This window comes from Chlamydomonas reinhardtii, chromosome 12, assembly GCF_000002595.2.
Source record: "Chlamydomonas reinhardtii strain CC-503 cw92 mt+ chromosome 12, whole genome shotgun sequence".
In the NCBI taxonomy this organism is placed as follows: Eukaryota; Viridiplantae; Chlorophyta; class Chlorophyceae; order Chlamydomonadales; family Chlamydomonadaceae; genus Chlamydomonas; species Chlamydomonas reinhardtii.
Window position 1 is genome coordinate 8,690,539 of NC_057015.1, and position 19,749 is coordinate 8,710,287.

At 61.8% G+C, this 19,749-nt stretch overlaps 5 protein-coding genes across 6 annotated transcripts; 2 read left to right on the forward strand and 3 right to left on the reverse strand.

The window, feature by feature from the left end:
• Positions 1-23: 23 nt before the first annotated feature.
• On the reverse strand, positions 24-5,749 carry CHLRE_12g546300v5 (uncharacterized protein). Its single transcript, XM_001693909.3, has 12 exons — positions 5,487-5,749; positions 4,956-5,081; positions 4,666-4,743; positions 4,437-4,518; positions 4,116-4,198; positions 3,801-3,884; positions 3,396-3,515; positions 2,993-3,091; positions 2,128-2,160; positions 1,780-1,926; positions 1,450-1,599; positions 24-1,329 (listed from the first exon to the last, which is right to left on the reverse strand). The coding sequence occupies exons 1-12, from the start codon at positions 5,652-5,654 to the stop codon at positions 922-924; spliced, it is 1,578 nt and encodes a 525-aa protein (XP_001693961.2). The 5' UTR covers positions 5,655-5,749; the 3' UTR covers positions 24-921.
• A 120-nt stretch (positions 5,750-5,869) lies between these two features.
• On the forward strand, positions 5,870-8,301 carry CHLRE_12g546250v5 (uncharacterized protein). The gene is made up of 3 exons (XM_001694045.2): positions 5,870-6,089; positions 6,212-6,314; positions 6,797-8,301. Exons 1-3 carry the CDS (start codon positions 5,952-5,954, stop codon positions 6,886-6,888), a joined length of 333 nt encoding a protein of 110 aa, XP_001694097.1. The 5' UTR covers positions 5,870-5,951; the 3' UTR covers positions 6,889-8,301.
• Positions 8,302-8,303: 2 nt separating this feature from the next.
• On the reverse strand, positions 8,304-10,568 carry CHLRE_12g546200v5 (uncharacterized protein). The gene is made up of 6 exons (XM_043068880.1): positions 10,133-10,568; positions 9,748-10,001; positions 9,333-9,423; positions 8,960-9,134; positions 8,545-8,710; positions 8,304-8,382 (listed from the first exon to the last, which is right to left on the reverse strand). Exons 1-6 carry the CDS (start codon positions 10,137-10,139, stop codon positions 8,356-8,358), a joined length of 720 nt encoding a protein of 239 aa, XP_042919094.1. The 5' UTR covers positions 10,140-10,568; the 3' UTR covers positions 8,304-8,355.
• An 801-nt stretch (positions 10,569-11,369) lies between these two features.
• CHLRE_12g546150v5 (uncharacterized protein) lies at positions 11,370-12,303 on the forward strand. Its single transcript, XM_001694044.2, has 3 exons — positions 11,370-11,589; positions 11,700-11,829; positions 12,011-12,303. The coding sequence occupies exons 1-3, from the start codon at positions 11,483-11,485 to the stop codon at positions 12,071-12,073; spliced, it is 300 nt and encodes a 99-aa protein (XP_001694096.1). The 5' UTR covers positions 11,370-11,482; the 3' UTR covers positions 12,074-12,303.
• A 733-nt stretch (positions 12,304-13,036) lies between these two features.
• CHLRE_12g546100v5 (uncharacterized protein) lies at positions 13,037-19,019 on the reverse strand. Of its 2 annotated transcripts, none has more exons than XM_043068878.1 (14): positions 18,439-19,019; positions 17,869-18,145; positions 17,493-17,646; positions 17,141-17,323; positions 16,830-16,984; positions 16,605-16,703; positions 16,274-16,418; positions 15,904-16,157; positions 15,501-15,725; positions 14,996-15,346; positions 14,637-14,807; positions 14,264-14,497; positions 13,728-14,091; positions 13,037-13,597 (listed from the first exon to the last, which is right to left on the reverse strand). In XM_043068878.1, exons 1-14 carry the CDS (start codon positions 18,906-18,908, stop codon positions 13,515-13,517), a joined length of 3,165 nt encoding a protein of 1,054 aa, XP_042919096.1. In that variant the 5' UTR covers positions 18,909-19,019; the 3' UTR covers positions 13,037-13,514. The 2 variants fall into 2 exon arrangements, with proteins under 2 accessions (XP_042919096.1, XP_042919095.1); XM_043068879.1 differs by having other exon boundaries at positions 18,439-18,989.
• Positions 19,020-19,749: the final 730 nt, after the last annotated feature.

Genomic DNA, 19,749 nt, shown 5'->3' on the forward strand with positions numbered 1-19,749 from the left:
ATAACATTACGTATTACAATTTGACGCCACCCAGCAACAGGCACAGCATGCGTGCCACCTTCGCACCCATGGTCCGCTGGCCATGTTCTTCCGCCGTCGTCCACTCCACGGCTTCGCTGCGTGCGTGTGCACAGGCCTGGCCCAGAAACAGAAACAAGAAATCCACCTCTAAACAGGTTACATCAGGCTCACACATCGCGAAAATGATGAAGGTTTGCCGCCAGGGTGCGTGTTCCCTTGCAAGTCCTGTCAAAGGCCCCGCCTGCAACTCTTGTAACGCAGCGAACTGTGACCCGTTCCGCCAACAATCCCTGGCCCTCATACGTCGGCACCATCCTGCATAGCTCTATGCTATAATGCTAGCTGCTGCGCCGCCCTTGCACAGGCACAGCCCCACTAGCATGGCCAACAAGGAGGTGGCTGCCTTAGGGAGGCAGGAAAAGGGCTGAGCCCTCCCCTCCCAGGTCGTTTTCAACCCAGCCACCTTGACGCGGGCGCCTACTAAGCACACGCCTCTATGTTGGGGGCCTTTGGCATCCCCGCAAATCCGGACGTGGCCGGTTGGGTGGGGTGCACAGTCCGTGCTAACCCGCAGCTAACAAACTAGTCACGTCACTCGCCGCCAATCGACACGTTGCACCAATGCCATGTTGGTACAATGTCTGAGGCCGCAGGCTCCGAAACCACCTCACCTCCCAGACTTAACTGGGGGCGGTTTGTACAGGCACCGCCCGCCATGTGTCCAGCACTCAGCATGGCCAAAAACACGCCATTAATAGGACCGTCCCTATGCGCAAGGTGGGCGACACCACGACGCCATGCTAGCTAGCAATCTATTCGCATGAACCTGTACCAGCGCCTAGCCTAACTAGCTGTAGCTATGTATGATAAAGACACCTGCCTGCCCTGGCACTTGCGGCTTCAGTACAAGTCACTAGGCAGTGCGGAGACGACGTCTGCCTTTGGGGCTTCATCTACCGCGCGCTCAGTCCCGCCTTCCTTTGCCGCGACCACGCTGCTCTCCGCCGCCGCCGCAGCCGAGCCTCCGGCTCCGCTACCAGCCGCGTCCTCTGCTCCCGCAGGCGCCTTTGGCCCTGCTGCGTCCCCGCTTGCCGCCGCCGCGCTCCCCGCGCCCTCCGCCGCCGCTGGCGACGACCCGCCCTCCTGTGCACCCGCGTCCGCCGGCGCCGGTGCCGCGCTTCCGCCCGCTTTGAACGCTTTGAGCTCTGCCTGTAGCGTGCGGCAGAGCCCCTCCAGGCGCTCCTTCTGGGTACGCACCCGCCGCAGCTCGTCCGACTCGGTCCGCGCCTTCGCCGTCATGCCCTCCACCTGCAAAGTGCACGACATCAGCGTGGCAGTTTCATTGCTGAAGTGCAACTGTAAACGCCTCCTCCACCCGCCTATCTCTAGTTCGCACCAGACTTGACCACTACGCCGCTCCTCACCCACCTGCTGCTTGAGCTGCAGCCGGTCCTGCACCAGCTTGACGATGGTCTGGTCCTGCCCCTCCGCCCGCCGCCGCGCCTCGTCCCGCTCCTTGACGATGGCGGTGCGCGCCTTGGTGCCCGCCTCCAGCTGCTCGCGCAGCATGGCAAACGTCTGAGGGGAGGCGGAGGGAGGAGAGAGTGGGAATAGACAGATTAAACAAGTTACTCGCCCGTGAACTAGCAATAATCAACTGAAAGAGCATGGGCGACGGCGAGACATGGTACCATCAAATGAAGTCCCAGAGCCCCCGGTCAGCCGCTCACCAAGAGCCCAAGGGCCCCCCGCCCGCACCTCGTTGCTCTTTGTGAGCGTTTCCTGGAACTCTGCGAACTTGTCCGCGTAGTGCTCCAGCTGCGCCGTCAGCTCGTCCTTGGCGGTGGTCAGCACGGCGTTGCGCTGCCGCAGACCCTCCAGGTCAGACAGCTGCGGCTTAATGGCCTGAGGAGGGCGGGGGATACGGCGGCGGCAATGCTTGGGTGTTACAAGAGAGGAGGTGAAGTAAGCAGGAGAGGAGGGCAAGGGCACGAGGTGGGCACGAGTCCCAACTCCTGCGGTGATGGATTGGTATGAGGAGATGGCTCAGTGGGACCACGAGGCCTCGGCAGCCTATGTCAGTTGTGTGTGCATATACCGGCTTACCTCTATTGTGGACGCGTACTTGCTGTTCGCCTCCTGCGAAGGAACGGGCACATAAAGCAGACGCTGAGCGCTGAGCACCTGTACAACTTACGGCATGCGATATGATCGGACTGGAGGTACCCGTGTGTCAAACCCTGACGTTTGACCCCAGCCCACCCTGCCAGTCCAAACAGGCTCCTCAACACGCTCCCCAAGCCTTTCATGGACGGGTCCCCCCCCCCTAACCTTTCCTCCCCCGCCGTTGTTGGTTGTCGGGGCTTTGCGTGTGTGTCTGCGTGAGTGTGTGTGCGTGTGCTCCGGGCATCGTGTGGACCCCATTGCGTTTTTGGGCTGCCCTTGCTTTTATGCTGGTTCGCGTGGTCGTGCCGTTTTTTACGTTTTTACTTTGGCTCTCACTACTACTCGCATTGCACGTTTGCTTGTATGTCTGTGCCGCCTGTTTGCCGTTTGAGTCCGCCACGCCTTACTGCCGCTCGCCCATTTCCTATGTGTGCTTCCCCCTGCGCGCGCGGCTCTGGCGTGGCTTGCATTGCTGAGCGATTAGGTGAGTTCGCGGGGTCCCGGTTTCGCGCCGCAGCAGCTAAGCTAGCCACCTAGACGCATGCACTCAGCTTCTTTACCAACGAGCCTTACTTATCACCACTACTACTCCAGACTACTTGCTTTCAATAGGAACTTAGTATTTTAGCGTTAGCCGCCACGGAAACACGGGGGAACCAGCAGCCTGCCGCTGGCGAAACAACGGTATGGAATGCGTCGCGTGTGCCCGCTGTACCTCTGGACGTCGGCACTTCACTTCATATTTGATACACACCATCCCATGGATGGCTACCCCCCCACGCCCCGTCTCTCCGCCGCACCCCACCTGTAGCAGCTCCGCCCGCTGCTGCAGCTGCGCCGCCAGCGCCGTGGCCTGCTCCGCCCGCGCCTGCGCCAGCTGCAGCTCCAGGTCCTTCTTCTGGACCTGCAGAGTGCAGATGAAGTGGGAGGATGGTGCGAGAGATGCGGACGGGGTAAAGCAGCTGGACGGGTGAGACGGAAGGCGTGCCGCGCAGCGGTACGGGCAGCAGTTCATACACCACAAGCAAGGACCCAGGACATACCACCTGCCACCCGCAACACAGCTTGCCGAACCCAGCCACACCAACCTCCATCCCAGGCCCCCAGGCCCCCGCACTCCGCCTTCCATGGACGGCGCCCCACATGTATGAAGCCTCGCTTCCCTAATCTACTCATCTCCTTCGCATTCCCTCCCGCAAGCCGCCCACCATGGCGTTGAAGCTCTCGAACTGCCCCAGGAAGCTGTCCAGCTTGCCGCGCAGCTCCTCGTTCTCAGCCAGCTGCCGCGACCGCTCCGACGCCTGCGCGTCCATCTTCTCGCTCACCTCCTGTCCGGTCCAGAGTGGCGTGGTGTGTGTGGTGTCAGCAACGCGCGAGGAGAGAGCGAGAGAGAGGGTGTGCAAGGCCGCGAGGGCAGGGTACTATTTCAAGTGTAGCCAGGCGGGCCCAGACATGAGCAACGTAGTGTGGCAGCCCCAGAATAGATGCACCGTGACTTTTGCGCCAGCACACAAGAGTATGTCCCCTGCGCCTGCTACAGCCACGATGACCCAACAGTCGCTGCCATTGCCACTACCACTGCTACAGCCGCTGCTGTTGCCTTCCCCCCTCACGTTGATGGCGGCGGTGAATTTGGCCTGTAGCGCCTGGCGCTGCTTGAGGTCCTCCTCATTGCGCCGCCGGCTCTCCTCCGCCACCTGTGGTGCCATGGCATCATCGGCAACAGTCAAGGCACCATCGGGCAACGAACCAGCACTGTTGACCTATGAAACCAATCAACCAGAAACGCACGCACAGGCAAACCAACGAGCATACGCCCTCAGCCTGCCCCGGTGCGCGACCATCCCTGTTCAGCGGCCCTTGCATTCCGTTGCAACCCGATTGCAAGCCCCGGCGAAGCCCCGCCACATGCCTTCTGGCGCGCTCACCTCACGCGCCTCCTTCTGCAGCTGCCTGCACAGCTCCTCCAGTTTGTCCTTGAGCAGGTTGGTCTTCTTGAGCTCTGCCTGGACTGCGAGGGTGAAAGTGCCCCCGGCACCACGACACACATCATAGCCACTGCTGATTCAGCAGGACAACTACGCGGCACCACTGCCGCTGGTACTGTCGCAGGCCACATTTGTAGTGTGTCCGCTGCCCCCACCTGCCGTGTCATTCACCGCTGCTCCGCCACCTCTGCACGCAGCCACTGCCGCTGCCACCAGCTGTGCCCTCCCCCCCCCTACGGTAACACTCCTCTGCCCCCTCACCCTTGTCCTTCTCCTTGCTGACCACCTCGTGCTCCCGCTGCAGGTCCAGCAGCTGCCGCTCCATGCGCAGCAGCTCGGACAGCTGGTGGACGAGCGAGGAAGGAGGCAGCGTGTCAGCGACGTGGGCGGCAATGCGTTGCACGGGCAATACAGACGCAGGGAAAGACCGAGGCCTCCCCACCCCGGTCACACACCCCGTCCACGCCCTTGTTACGCCGCCGGCCCCCACCTGCTGCGTGTATTTCTGCTGGATGAAGTTAATGCGGTCCTCGGGGCTGTTCGCGCGGTCGCTGCAGAACTTGATGACCTGCATTACAAGCAATTGCGGCTTCATTGGAAACAGACAGCATTGATGTCGTTTGCCAGCAGACCCTCAGGCGCGTGTGCGACGCAACTCAAGCTGGCAGGTAAGGTGGTGTCCGGCGCCGTGGGATTGTGTGCGCAGGAAAGGAGCTACTCCGCCCATGTCCCTACGCCAGGCCTTTGAAGAATGCCCACTTAAGCAACGTCAGTACCCACCTCGCGCAGTTGCTTCTTCCGCGACTTGGCCGCCTCCCGCTCCGCCGGCCCGCCGTTCCCCGCGGCCGCACGCTCGATTTCATCGATGCGATTGCTCAGCACGTTGACAAAATCCAAAGAAGGGTCCTGCAAGGAGGGTACCGGTGCACGCATAGGTTGGCGTTGGAGTCGTGGCCAGTCTCTGCTGCGTGCCGCGTATGTGCAGACCTAACCCCTGTGGCTGCCGCGGACGTCCGGCCGCCCCCCTCCCCCCGGGCTCCCGCCGAACTCTGGAGGCCACTCGCCATGGCTTGCTGGAGGCTTACAGACATGAGATTTCATTTGCGACCAGTCACAGTAAGCGCGCAGTGAATATCTTCGCGCGCAGATCGCATTCGGCACTGAGTCGGGCCTTCGGAAGCAATTGCTCAGCTGCTCCCGGTTCTCGTACTGTGTTCTCTGTTCCCCCTAAACCCCTACGACGTTGCCGGCGTATCCCTCACTCTGCATTTCCCGCCGTTTGCCGAGAGGACTCCCTGCCCCGGAACAAACCTGTGCCTTGCCCTTCTTGCTCTTCATAACAGCTCCACTGGCATCCGATTGCGCGCGGGGCGAGGCGGCCCTAGCTGCGCCATTTGCTGCGGACTCCGGCGAACCCTGTGAGCTGGAAGAAGGGCTTTCAAGCTCCAGGGAAACCGCCTCAGCAGCCACATCGGCCATCTTTAAATGAAAACGCGCAGGAAAACAGGGTGTTCGGGACTGGAACTCGTTAAATGTCTTGCTGTTTCGGGATATACACACTGATAATTTATGTGTATCTTCTACAAGTTGTTGGCGACGTGGGAGAAATGTGCCTAGAGAGCTTGGGCCTTGGGGCATTGTAAACACTGCGGAATGAGCGCTCCCAAGCAAACTTGCTGATCTGCGCCGACGATCAACATTTCTATCAAACCCGGCACACAAACTTTAATTTACAATTGCCTTTGATAGAAGCCACGCTGCGGTCGCTGAGCGAAAATGTACGTGGAGGATTTTGAGGCTTTCTATGAGCAAGCAGTAGCATTGTATCAGGCAAAGCCCCTAGAAACTCGTTACACAATCAAGTTCAGGCACAGCGAGGGCAAGGTAGTGCTGAAGGTCACGGACGACCGCACGGTGCGCAGGCGCTGTTGGGCCTTTTGGACTAGAAATGGTGGTATATCTGTATAGATGGCACTCAATATGGGCTGCTTCCCCGGCGGCGGACCACTGACGATCCATGTTTGCGTCGCCTGCAGTGCCTAAAATTCAAGACGGACCAACAGGTAGACCTCAGAAAGATTGAGCGGATAACAACAATCTTCTTCCCGCTCATGGCGTGCGGAGAGCTGCCTGCGGAGGGTGAGGGATGGACGGAGTGGGACGGGGGCAGTAAGGTCGCCTAGGCACGGCCGATCCGCTGTGGTGCTGAGCACCGGCAAGGCGATGGCGGCGCGCACACTCGCTAGCTGCTGCAGTGGGATATGCTGGGTGTCCGGAGCATCCGGCGCTTGGTGTTTCGTGTGAAAGGCCGGGGCGGGTGGCAGGCTTCGGGGGCGGGGCGGTGGCGTGGGGAGGGGCAACACAGCGTGTGCCTGTTTACTGGACGGACTTACGTGGGTGAAAACCCATACAGCTGCACCAGCTTGGCCCCTATGCTATGAACCTAGCGGGGGCACAAACGCCATGAACCTAGCGGGGGCACAGACTTTGCTCGCCCAAGCCCGTACGACTTCAATGGTGCTGCCAGCTCCCAAGCAGGTGTCTTGCTGATACAACCCACCCCACGACTGTTACCTCCTGCCCCTCATGATGAGACATCACCTGTGTCAACTTGGTTACAGGGCAAGACGCGGCGGCGGCGCAACAAGCACCGGCGGCAGCTGCAACGCAATCAGGAGGAGCCGGCGGGAAGAAGGCGCGGCGGCGGGGGTAACCCAGACAGACTCTTTTAGATGGCCGAGAAGGCTGGCGGAGGTAGTGTGGTGGCGCAAGAGCTTGCTGCTTAGAGAATTGGGGAGGTGTTGGCGCTGTGAGGGGTTGTCGGCGAGGTGGTGTTTGGGTTCTCGAGATTGCATGCGGAAAGGAGGTAACAGGCTGCAATGTGCAGCCTGCGTTGCGCTATGGCTGCAGGGCTTGAATGCGCGAGTGATGTATGAACGCAGTTCACCCGCAGACGCACGCAAGAAGTGGCATTGCGGTTTTGGGGGCGCCTGAGCTGCGCACCTGGACCCCACCGTGTTAGACAGTGGTGGGACAAGGATGTGAGTCATGGGTGCGGAGCGGGGCCCCGGTCTTACAGAACAGGATTGCTGGTGCGGCTTGGTTGGCGCTGCATGGCGACGCGGCGGCCTTGCTCCTGTCGCAGCCAGGATGCACTCGTATCGTGGCTGATACTCGGGTCAGGAATTGCCCAGCCATGGGGTGACCTGTGCATGGAGAATGCGGCGGTGAGCATGGCAGATGCATACAGGCATGCTACTTGCGGTGAACAGGAAAGACGAAGGAATTTACCGGCCTGGATAGCCTGTGTTGCACCCACGCGTTGTGTGGCACAGCTGTGCAGATGCGGAAACCGATGGATTGAGAGCTGAGTGCGGCGCACGAGGGGATTATTACAGTGACTTGACTGCAGGATTGAGGCACAGCAGGGATACTGCTTGGCCGGTCGTAGTTTGACCGTTCTGAGACATTGCGTTTACATGCCTTCGAGGCCTGAGCCACAATGCCACGCCGCTCTCGTCCGGTCGGGTGGAACGAGTGAGCGGGTATGGGCCAGCGAAGTATGGTGTTGCAACCTCTTGCTACTCCTTGACGTCTTGTGAGGACAACATATCGCATGCCTAGTACTATTGCAGTAGTGCCTCCATACGGCGCAATCACGGCGTTCAGCGGCCGGTCGCCCACATACGGTACACCATGATGTCATGAGCCACACCACTGCTGCGTATTGGATGAGTGACATGCGCGGACATGACGGTCCCGGTGCAATCCACAGCCATGTGCAAAATCACACACCTATAAGGCCCGGCCGACCCGAACGCCTTTCACCTGACGACACGGCACGGCTGCAATGCCCCCCACGCACTTCCCAGCAAGCGCGGTGCTACTGCGGCTCCATGCCACCCCCAGCTGAACACACTCCACAGCTTGCAATCGGTCAATCACCCCAGCTTCTTGCCCAGCTTGGCGGCCGCCTCACTTGCCATGCTGATCATGCGGCTCATGGCCTCCTCCTGGCTGGCCGCCTCAGCCTGCGGCAGTAGCAGGAGGCAAGTGTGATGGGACAGTGGTAAGGCAGGTTGGTGCAGTCCCGTAGGGTGCAACTGATTCCCAGAGCCCAACAGATGGGAAACAATTTGCAACGGCAGGGCAGGAGTGCGCGGCCGGTTGAACGCCGGAGTTACTGTACCGACGAGTTGCTGGCTGGCTGGACGTTTGCGGACGCGCAGGAGGCAAGGGTTGGGGTCCGTTGGTACAACAGGATGCAACGATGGTGACTCGAGCACGCGCTCTTCGGCATTCTGCAGCGGCTGATATTCTCCCGGCAAGCTTCATCTTTCCGCGTGGCAAACCACGCCGCTCCCCGCACCTGGCGCTTCTCCTCCAGCCGCTTGCGCTCCCTCGCCTCTAGGATGCCCTCCACCACGTGGATGACGCAGCTGGCCAGCGCCGCCGCCAGCCCCGCCCCCACCACGTGCACCAGGTGCCCCACAGCCGTGCCGTCGGTCAGCAGCGCCGCAGAGGCGTGCGCGTACCTGCACCATGATAGGGTTGAAAGGAAAGTAGGAGGCAGGGATGGTGCAATGCTTGCATGATCAGGTAGTGCGTGACTCCGGTATAGGGCAGACTGAGGCGGCAGTGTAAACCGCACGTGACACCTTCGGCTCTGTCAAGCCGGGCCCGGGTGAACCACCCTGCCACTCCGCGGCCTCCAAGCCGCCTGGCGCCAGTTGCCGCCACCTCCCTCCCCTAACTCCATTCCCGCCACCCCGGCAGCCGCCCACCTGCCGGTGGTGGCGGCGAAGGCGAAGGGCGCCAGGCACGCAACCTCCAGCGGCTTCTTGGCCAGGCGGGGAATGCCCACGCCCACCAGGAACAGGCCCCACGCCGCCGCGGGCGCCGCTGACGTGAGCAGACCGGCCTTGGCAGGGATGAGCCACCAGGCCAGAGCAGCGGCGGCTGCGGGGCGCACGTGCAGAGGCAGTGTTCGAGGGCAGGTATAAGCGGGACGTAAGCGAGTGAGTCCCGAACACAATTCCCATGCAACAGACATCGAGGCCCTGTCCATAACGCGGCGGTTCTCATGGGAGCCACAGCAGCCGGTTCCCATGGTGACACGGCATGCGCCCTTCTTCTCTACCATCAAAGAAGGCTCACTTGCGCCACAGGCAATGTAGACCGCCCAGGTGGTCCACACGCCGTGGTTGCGCTCCACCACCCGGCCAAACACGTACGTAAAGAACACACACTGTGGCGGGTGTGAAATGGTAGATGGACAGACTGAGGAGTGGCAGGGCGGTGTTCACGGTATGCGAAACGAAGCGCGCGCGTGTTTGGTCATGAGGGTCCGGCTGCGATGCGATGGCCAGGTGCGCCACTAAGCAGCGCTGATGGAATTCGCAAACATGTCAGCGTGCGGCTTCCGGTCTATGTCCTCCAGCCAGTATGAATGGCAGTAAGCCAGCGCCCAGCCAGGTGGGATGTGGGCCCGGTCTTTCGAACAACCCACAACTGCTGTGCGTTGCACGTGCTGCGCGGCAGTACGTGGTGGCGCCAGGTGCACCAAACACACCTGCATAACACTCTCCAGGCTCGGGTGCGCGAAGCTGGATGTGAGCAGCTGCCAGATCTGCGGCGCCTTGTGGTTGAGCAGTACGGCGCTGGCAGGCAGCAGCGGCACAAGCGCACACGCCAGAAACATGACTGCGTTGGCGGTGGCGATAGCGTAAGACGGGCTGCGGAGGTCCTCCGGAAGCGCTGCAGCGGCGGCAGCGGTCCCGCGCCCTGAGCTGGAGGTCGAGGAGCTGGACCCACTGCCCGTCAGGCCTGAGAGCGGGAATGGCACATGGTAACAAGGACGTGGCGAAGGAACTCGGCGGACGCCCTTGCTAACACTGCAGCGGTGTTAACGAAAGTAGTGGATGCACCCAGGCAGGCACTGCCTCAATTCGCCACACCTGTCATAACATCCTTGAACAGGACTTTAGCCAGGCCAGCGACGTCGTCTCCTGAGTTGCCGCCGCTGGACGCAGCGGAACCGCCGCGCTTGTTGGTTGCGTGCAGGGCCGGGCCAGCGCTGCGGGTATGCGGCGCCCTAGGCCCCGCGAGCAGGCCGCAGCGCGCTCGGGCGTGCAGTCTACCAATGTCAGAGCTTTGCCAGCATCCGATTTGCTCACGGGCGAGCGCTTGAAAGACCATTATGAGCCGCGAGCGCGGTCAGGCGATTGCAACACCCTTGCGACAGCTGCAGCAAGCCCCTCGGTGACAAGCCAAACGTGATGCCTATAGTCTGCTCATAACAATTGAGGACCAGGGCTGAAGAGGTGCTGAAGTCGAGTTAAAGTTCGATATTCGCGTCCATGAACGCGATTACTGGGGACAGTGTACGCTAGCACCTGTAACCTGTAAGTCCTAATACTTGCTCTCTCGTATGCGCAAATCCGCCAAAGCAGGCGAGCAGCGGCACACCATGCGGTCCTCACCCTCTCCCGCACACGCTTGGGCCCCCGCCCCCTCCCTTGCCCGGACCCTGGTCTCTGCCGCCCATTCCGAGAGCTAATCTTCTGATTTCGACGCCGAATGATAGCATAGCTGCAAATCCATACTAAAGGAGTTAGCAGGGGCGAAACAGGCTGACTGAGATGGACTGTGCCTGGATGCCACCACATGCTGCTGTGCGTGCGACCTTAGGAGTACGCTTTGCCCCCCTCTGTTCTCATCTATATCTCTTGGCGCGAAGCGCAGTGAAGCGCTGACAAGGTAATGAGGTCTCCTGCTGCGCACAATTTACCCCAAGGTGGATCCTTTGGCGCTACAGAAAAGGCTGTGGTGGACATTGGGCGGGGTGCGAGAGTTTGGGTAGAGCGTGGCAGGGAGGGAGGACTTCAAGGGGAGAGGAAAGTGACGCCGGTAGGCGGTAGGCCCTAGCCGGTCCCACGGTTCGAGGGCGCGCGTCTCGCCCGCTTTCCCGAAGCAGAGGGGTATGGAGTCAGAGGCGCTACAAGTGAGGCGTTTACATAAGTTTTAGGCGGCAAGACGCGGCTAGCGGCGACGCAGTTGGCCCGCAAGCCTCCAACGGGAAGCGAAATAGCGCAGGACACATTTTTTTACAACAATGTAAGGTGCAGTATGTACGCATATCAGTCCTGTATACCAAGGTATTTATTACAGGCCCCAATTCGGTTGCGCCAATCGGTACGGTGAGGATGGGCCCTCGCCCCGCAAGGATAGAGCCCGCGGGCTTGACTGTCTCACCACGCTTCCAGTAGTCCACCGAGCCCGTACTTCTTCTATACAAGACCAACAAAATGGCCATGTCCATCGCTGCTCGCTCGGCTTGCTGCGGCGTCGCTGCGCCCCGCAGCTCGACCGTCCGCGTCGCTGCTGCCCGGCCAGCTGTCCGCCCGTCCCTCAGGTAGTTAGTTGGTATGATCAGTCAGCGCAGCAGCGTCGCGGCGCGATGCCTCCGAGGGCAGCGCTCGGGCAACGATTTGAGGCTGAATTGTGGGTCTCTACTGCGCACAGGACCGCCGGCCAGAAGGCTGCCCCCAGCCGCGGTGTGGCCACCAAGGCCGTGAACGAGCTGGCCATGATTGCCGGCGAGGCTGAGTTCATTGCTGGCACCGCCCTGACCATGGTCGGCATGACCCTGGTGGTGAGAGGGGCTGCTGACCAGGGTCGCTGCGGTAGTTTTGCCAGCTCAGCGATATGTCAACGGGTACTTACTATTTAAGAACAACGCGGGAGGAGTCCGGCAGCGTTCAGCCGCTCCTCCGACGATCGGACGGTCTTTATTTGCTTGCGCTTATCGTCGCCTGATCTTCGCTGCTTCGCAGGGTCTGGCCATTGGCTTCGTGCTGCTGCGCGTGGAGTCTCTGGTTGAGGAGGGCAAGATCTAAGCTCGCTCAGTACTCGTGTCCTTGTGTGGGTCTGCATTTGAGAAGAGAGTGGGGTTCGGGGACTGTTCGCCACCGGCGTTGAGTGCTGACCACGCTGGTCACGCCGTCGGATTGGCCGGGGGCACGCAGGGCGTGATTTTCGGGGCACGTCGCCTCCCAGGGGGGAAGCAGCGACCTGCCGATGGCGCGGTTTTGCCACGATTCAGCGCCGCTTGTAACGCCGCGCCTGCCATCAGTCCTCAATTTCTTCATCATGTAGAACCTCCAAGGAAGCACTCAGCAGGAGCTCTTGGGCACAGTTTAACAGCGCCACCTGAGTAGAGCAGAGGAGGGCGGAAGGAGTAGGGGTGGGTGGGAGGGAGGCACCGCGACAGTGACGTGTGTGCCTCCCGCATTAGCGCAGGCCAACCGGGTCGAGAGAGCAGCACTCTGTGTTATGACAGCATGGATACAGGCAAGGACAGCTGCTGACCTGAGGGCTCCGGCCATGGGAGACCCGGAGACCCCTCTCATCTTAAGCAGCCTAGGGCAGCATCCGCAGCAACCCTGGTAGTCCCTGGCAAGGTCCCTGGTACAGCATCCGAAGTTCTGAGTTGCACTTAGGAAGACGAGCATACTGTCAGACGGAGTGTTGCACAACATGGCAGATTGCGGAAAGTGCGCTATTACCCCTGCCAGTCCATGCTGCCACAGTCCATACTATCGAAGGGTTGGGACACGGCAGGACAACAGGGCACCCTTGAGACACGGTTGGGATTTCAGGATTTGCATGTGCTCTTTAGGGGCGCAACTGGTCACGCCACTCGACTACTGTGCAGTAGGGATTCAAGGACGCGGCTGAGGGACACGACTAGGCCTGTGCTGAAGAGAGAGAGGCTAGGGAGCGAGTGAGCGACGCACTGCTGATTGTCCCAACCTACCGTGTGTCTAGCTACAAGGAAATGCTGGGTAATTATGCAGAAAAAGCCATCCGTGGCTTACACAGCTCGCGGCGGCGTGGAAGCCTCCCGAACACATGCGCCTTGAGCGCAGTCGATAGGCACTACCGTATCACACCCACTCGGCTGCAGGCCGCGGTAACCGCCACAATTAGGTGCAGCATCAAGAAGGTGGACACGCAGGAAGCCGTCTTGCCTCACCACCAAGCATCACAGGTGCACCCCTTAACAATGAAACCTGCTACGACAACTAGGCGCTATCTCTTGTGGATCAGTACCGGCCCTGTGGCCTGAGCGCGACTGTCAATCCCCACACCACAGCAATGTGTGCAACCACGCACTGTGCCTCGGCATCCACTTCCAGTGCTTTGGCTATATCCGCGGCAATGAATCTCTGGCTACACGGTACCGTTTACACCTTGAGGCAACGTAGGTCTTCTTCATTAGTCACGCATGCAGGTGCTGATCCTTCCAGCCGTCGGCTTTCGCAGGTCCGCTCCTTCTCAGGGAATGGACAGGCCGTTTTCCCGGTACCCGCTTGTGAGGGCTGTCATTGATGTGCTTGGCCGGCGCGTGGTGGAGTTGCCTGTGTTGCGATAACAGGGGGTCAAAGCTGTGAGCCCAAAAGCAACAACAGGGTAGACAGGAGTACAAGATCATTGCCATGGGACATAAGGAGCCCCGCCCTGCCCATGGCTAGCAGTGCGCAGCCCCACCTGACTTGGGTGATCCACCCGCGAGCGATACCAGCCCCGCCGTGCCCGGCCGCGACATGCCGTTCAGCCCCATCTGCGGCGAGCCTGGCGCGTGGCCCAGCCCCCAGCTGGGTGCCAGCTTGAGCGTCCCGGCCGGCGAGTGCGCCGCCAGTGCCTTGTTCATGGGGCTCTCGGGCCGCTGGTGGATGCGCTGCACGCTGCGCAGCGCCACCGCCATCTCGGAGTTGCGCTTCTTCTCCGTCTGCAGCTCGGCGCGATAGCGGCCCACCGCCACCTCCAGCTCACGAATGTACTCGATGGTCTTGTCGCTCTTCATGTCACCCATCACCTGCGCTGTCACCTGCGCCTTGAGCTCCGCCTCCACCTGCAGTTGGGGGAAGGAGTTGGGAGCGATGACCACAGATTTGGACTAGGCAGAGGCTGCGGTGATTCGGTTTGGAAAGCGTGTGGGGGTGTGAATGAAAGGAATGCCAGTATTTCGGCCAGTGCCGACATGTGCACTGAACTGCAACAGCAACAAGCGCTTGTGAGCATACCTGCGCGCGGAGGGCGTCCAGGTCAACTGTTGACCCGAGCGCTGAGTGACCGGCGCCGCTGCCCGGCAGCGCCACCGACAGGCCCCCGTGGCGGCCGCTAGCGGTGTTGTGCAGGCTGGTGGTTGACTGGTTGGCCGACAGCCCCCCTGTGGAGCTGCCGGCGGTGCTGCCGCCCGCCGCAGCGGTGGCAGCACTTATAGCCATCAATCGCTCGTGCAGTTCCCCGTTGCGGTCCTGTGAGCGCCGCGGATAAGGAAGTACGGCCGTTACAACGGTATAAGGGGAGTATTGCACTGCATCAGCAAGCAGCAATGGGCGGCTTGCAGGACAGCACACAGGAGGCGCAGCCATGCGGGGTGGCAGCCGCGCTCACCTTGAGCCAGCCCAGGCGGCCAGCGTCGAGGCGCGGCGGGCGGTCGCGCTGCGGCAGGCGGAAGGCCTTGATGCCGTTGCCGCGGTCGTGCACCGGCACTGCGCCGGCCTCCATGCGCCGCACCAGCTCCGTCACACGCTCCGAATAGCTGGACAGGTAGTCCAGCTCCGCCTGTAGGCGCGGGAGGAGGGGAGGCGAGAAGGATTGAGCAACACAGGAAACACATCATGACCCGCAATCTTGTGGTGATGGTATGATGGTGGTTTAACACAACTGCCCGTGCAAGATGCGGGGGTCAGGCCAGCAACCCATCGCCCAGGCGCCATATGCAGCCATCCGCTGAGTCAGCGCCCACCCACCAGCAGCCCATCCTTCTCCACCGCAAAGGTGGCCTTGGCTACATCGAGCTGTGCCTTGAGCTCTGCCATCTGCTCCGCCTGCTTGGATAAAAAGTAACTGCTCTGCTGCTTCAGGTTTTCCACCTGCGCCTTGTGCTCCTCGCTGCCGCGCGCCGCCTGCTGCTGCATCAGCTGCTCCACGTGCTTGCGCGCCGCGTCGCGCTGCCGCTTCTCGGCGGAGATGGCGGCGGTGTGCTTCTCCACCAGGCCGCCCACACTGCCCGTCACCTGCGCCAGCTGCGAGCGCAGCACATCAATGTCCTTCATCAGCCGCGCGCACTCCTCCTCGGAGCGTCGCCGCGCGTCCTCCAGCTGCGAGCATTAGGGCATAGGAGACGGCCGCAGATGAGGTGAGACGTGTACCATAGTAGGTATGTTGGTGGCAGCGGCCGAGCGGACGTACCGTAGTTCGGTGCACTCTGGAGGTGAGCGAGTTTCAGCGTGTGGCTACTCAGTGACCACTCACCTTGTTGTTGGAGTCGGTGCGCTCCGCGTCCAGCTGCTTGGTGAGGTCGGACACCTGCGCCCTCAGCTTCTTGATCTCGCTGAACTGCGCGTGCTCCTTGCCCGCCATGCGCTCGCGCACCGCCTCCATCTCCTCCTTGCGCGCCGTAAGCCGCTCCTCGTACTGCTGCGCGGTGGAGCGCGCCTGCGCCAGCTGGCCCTCCAGCTTGCGCACCTGCGCCTCCAGCTGTGTGGGCAAAGCGCGGAAGGCAAAAGCGGAGCGAGAGCGAGCAGGGCGGAAGCGGGTCAGCGTGGAGGATGCAGCCGGGTCGGAAGTTCTGCGCAGAGCTGCGCTGCTCGTGTGTTGGGGCTCCGAGCTACTGCGAGCATTCAGGCGGTAGGGACGATCCAGCCACCCCACTCACCACAGAGACACGGCTGTTGGCGACGGACGCCGAGCCGCCCACGACACTCTTCGCCACGCCGTGCGTGCGGCCGGTGTCTCCGCCGCGAGCCCGGCCGGTCTCGCTTGTAAGCCGCCGCCGATCGTTGTCGAAGCCTCCTGAGGCGAAGACACCTCCCAGACCGCCTCCGCCGCCACCGCCGTACCCGGGAGCGGCCCCGCTCGTGCTTTCCTTAGTTCCAAACGCTGAGAGCATCGACGCAAATGCATCCATGCCTGCACGTGATGAATGGAAAAGCTATCTGTAAGTGGTCTGAAGCCACAAAGCGCACCGCACACGCCCCCCTTCCTCGCAGCAGCCTCAAGGAAATGTACGTGAAGCCGCAACGCACCTCCGCCGCCGCCGCCCAGCTCCGGCCCCCCAGGCGCCCGCTCGATGGGCCCGGGGTCGTTCCTCCAGGAGGGGCCCGCCACGCTCTCCAGCAGCTTCTGGTAGTGTGCGTGCGTCACCTCCAGCTCGTCCTTCAGGTGAGCCACCTGCGCGACACGAGGCGACCGCGTTTGACACGTGTGACAACACAAGCAGAGCCAGCCATGATGAGGCTTTGGGTAGCCGCGCACACATGCATAAGCCATATCCTGCAGCCCCACGCACCGACCCTGTACGTGGCTCCGCCTAAGCACACTCGCGCCCCCCACCCGCATCCGTGCCTCCACCCGCACCTGTGTCATGAGGTCCTCGACCACGCCTGCGTCACCGCCCGGGCCACCTGAGCTCAACACGTTGACGCGCGGCGCCGTGGCGATGGACGAGCACTGGACCTGCATCGGTCACAAGCACACGTCACAGGTCAGATACGTGCACGGGGCCATACCTCATCAAAGCCATCGGCAACATGCGGGGAAGCTGAATGAACTGAGTATCACCAGACAGCGTTTGCGCCTCACCGCGAACTGCAGCGTGGCGCCGCACTCCTCAACGTTCTCGGGGGCTGGGTGCAGGCACGCCAGCAGGCAGGTGAAGGAGTTGCCGGTGAGCGAGTCCTTGAGCACGCGCGTCAGCTTGGAGTCGCGGAACGGCACGTGCGGCGCGCCGCCTAGGCCTGCACCAATGGCACAAGTCAACATTGTAAGAGCAATTCTTGCACGCCGGGTGTATGGTGTCATGCCTCCCTTTCACCGTTTCTGCAAGCTGCTTATGCAAAAGCACAAAACCACCACGTTGCAGGGGGCACCAACCACGCCCGTGCCCCACTTACCTATCCCGCCTGACGCCGCGTGCGGCAGGCCGCCTCCCGCCGCGCCCTGTGACAGCGTCATGACCACCTTGCCCAGCGCCGTGAGTGACTTGTTGATGGCGCTCATCTCCTTGAGCCGCGCGCCCTCCGCACCCGACTTGGACTGCCGCTCGCTGCCGGCCAGGTCCACCAGGTTCAGCCGGCCTGCAGGAGGGAGGGCCAGTGCTTCCACATTCAGTACAATGCGGTCACGACGGCATTGCAACGTCGGAGTCACGGTGAGGCTGTAACTGCACGCGCGCAGGCCCGCCGCCGCCTCCTTCCAAGTACCACACGCGCCCCGGGCTGCATGCGCTTCACTCCCGCTACGCACCTGTGACGGGCTGCTGCTCTCCGCGGTAGGTGACCACCGACACCGTGAACACGGTGTGGCTGCGGCTGGACACGTCGTTGGCGGCGGTGGCGGACGTGGCGCGCAGTGCGTAGCCCGCCCGCAGCACTGCCAGCATGTCCTCCACACACGACACCTGCGTGCGCGCGACATGACCCGTTCCAGACAAAGCCAAGATCAGCCACTGCCGCTGGACCGCGACCAGTCTCAGTCGCTCAAGCCGTGCTGTGCTACTGGCCAAGCTCCGCCGCCACGCCTGCTCAACAGCCCCGCACAGCCTGCGCGCGGTCCGCCTCCTCCCTGCCGGGCCCCCTTCACTCCCCAAAATGCCGAAGCCGCCCTGCCCCCGTCCGCTCACCTCCATAAAGGTGAGGTCCTTCACGAACGTCATGCCCGACGAGTCTTCCAACACATCCAGGTTGGTGCGCACGTAGTCGGCAGCCGCGCCCAGCGAAGTGGCTGTGGAGCGGCCCGGCGCACCGCCGCCGTCAGCCGCATACGCCGACAGGCCCAGCCCCGCGCTGGCGGCGGCGTCACCAGGAATGGGCGGCGGCGAGCGGGCCGCGGTGGCCTTGAGGTGCGCTTGCGCCGCTGCGCCCAGGTCGCGAATCTGGTCCAGGTAGATCTCCATGAAGCTGTGTGGTTCGGAGTGCACAGGTGTGGCATTACCGCATAGTAATGCGGTGAGAGGCGAGAGCTGGGCGCCGCCACAGCAGGCGCTGGCTGGTGCCGGTACCCCCCCCCCCAAACCCCTCGTGCGCTGCATATGTCAAGATCCTGAGTGCTCCGTCTCAAACGGCAGCCAGGCCCTTCTGTGTCCAGGAGGAAACGGTACCCTGCAGCGGCGACTGCCCCAGGGCTGCATCCTTGCGAGCTGCGGCTTACTCACTGCCGTTCTACGCCCCGCCCACATGCGTCCCTGGCTCACCTAACAAAGAGCTTGATGCGCGGGGCGCTGTTGCCGCCCCCGGTGGCCGCTGCTGCCTCCGCCTTCCGGTTCACCTGACTGGCGGCCTTCCATAGCAGCTCACACGCGCGCGGTATGACGCCCAGGTCGCCGTGTTCGGGGGTGCCGGGCTGGGCAAAGACGGAGCAGCCCTCGCGCCCATACATGCTGTGAGTCTTTCCCGCACCAGTTTGCCCGTAGGCAAAGCAGCACGCGTTGTACCCCTGTATAACATGCTCGACGAGGGGCACGCCGACGTCCGCAAACACGCTCTCCTGGCGCGCCTCTGCATCAAATACTTTATCGAAGACAAACTCGCTGCTGTGTCCCTTCACCGGGTCCTTCAGGGTGAGGACTCGGTGCTCCGCTTGGACGACATCGGTTCCGCTTGCACCAGGAGATGGTCGAAGACGAACATAGACTTTAAACCTCGAGGAGCGGGAATCAGCCATGGCTGCGAGGGCTGCGAGTATGTGCTCGTTCTACATAGAATTCGCAGGCCGTGCTTTTGGTGCAGCCCTGAACATGGGAGGTAGATATATAGCACACGTGTGCACTATTGCAATATGTCAAAACAATAGAAGGGGAAACAAGCCTAGCCCATTGTCTAAAACTCTAAGGGGGAGGGGTACCCCCATGCGCGCGCAAACCTGCTTCCCAACGACATCAATCAAAAGACCAATTTAGTTTATTGTTCTGGAACTGTATGCCTCTCCAGTTTGGCCTATCGGCAGGTTTTTACTTGTGGATGGCTGGGTGGATGCTTCCACCGCCGAGTCCCACGACTTTTACCCTGTGATATTGCCCTTCCGGGTAATACTTGATGTTGCGTGAGAACATTCCCCTGCATTATGGTACTTCTAGGTGTCAGTCCGTCTCAAGGCGTGCAAGACTGTGTCCGCGCCCACGACGCGGGCGACCAATCCTCTGTGCCTCGCCCGCTCGCTGTACTCTGATGAACACGCTCAAGCCGTACCTGCCACGCAAGGGGGCCCACTATAAGTGCAAGCTCCACAGTATTCGGCGTGTCAGCATCCAAGCCAACGCCGCGGCACTTGTAGTTGAAGCGAACTGCGGTGCATGCCCTGGTCTGGGGTTACACGGGGTCCTCACCCCACGCCTCGTCCAGGCGCCGCGCCCCTACCGCACGGAGCGGCCACCATCCAATGACGGGAGCGCCTTGTCCTTGTGCGTTGGTGACCACTTGGGGGCGGTGGCGGGGTGTTTGGGGGCTATCGGCCGCCGGAGCGCCTACCCTCGTCAACGGATCGGACGGCATGTGTACAAAGCTGG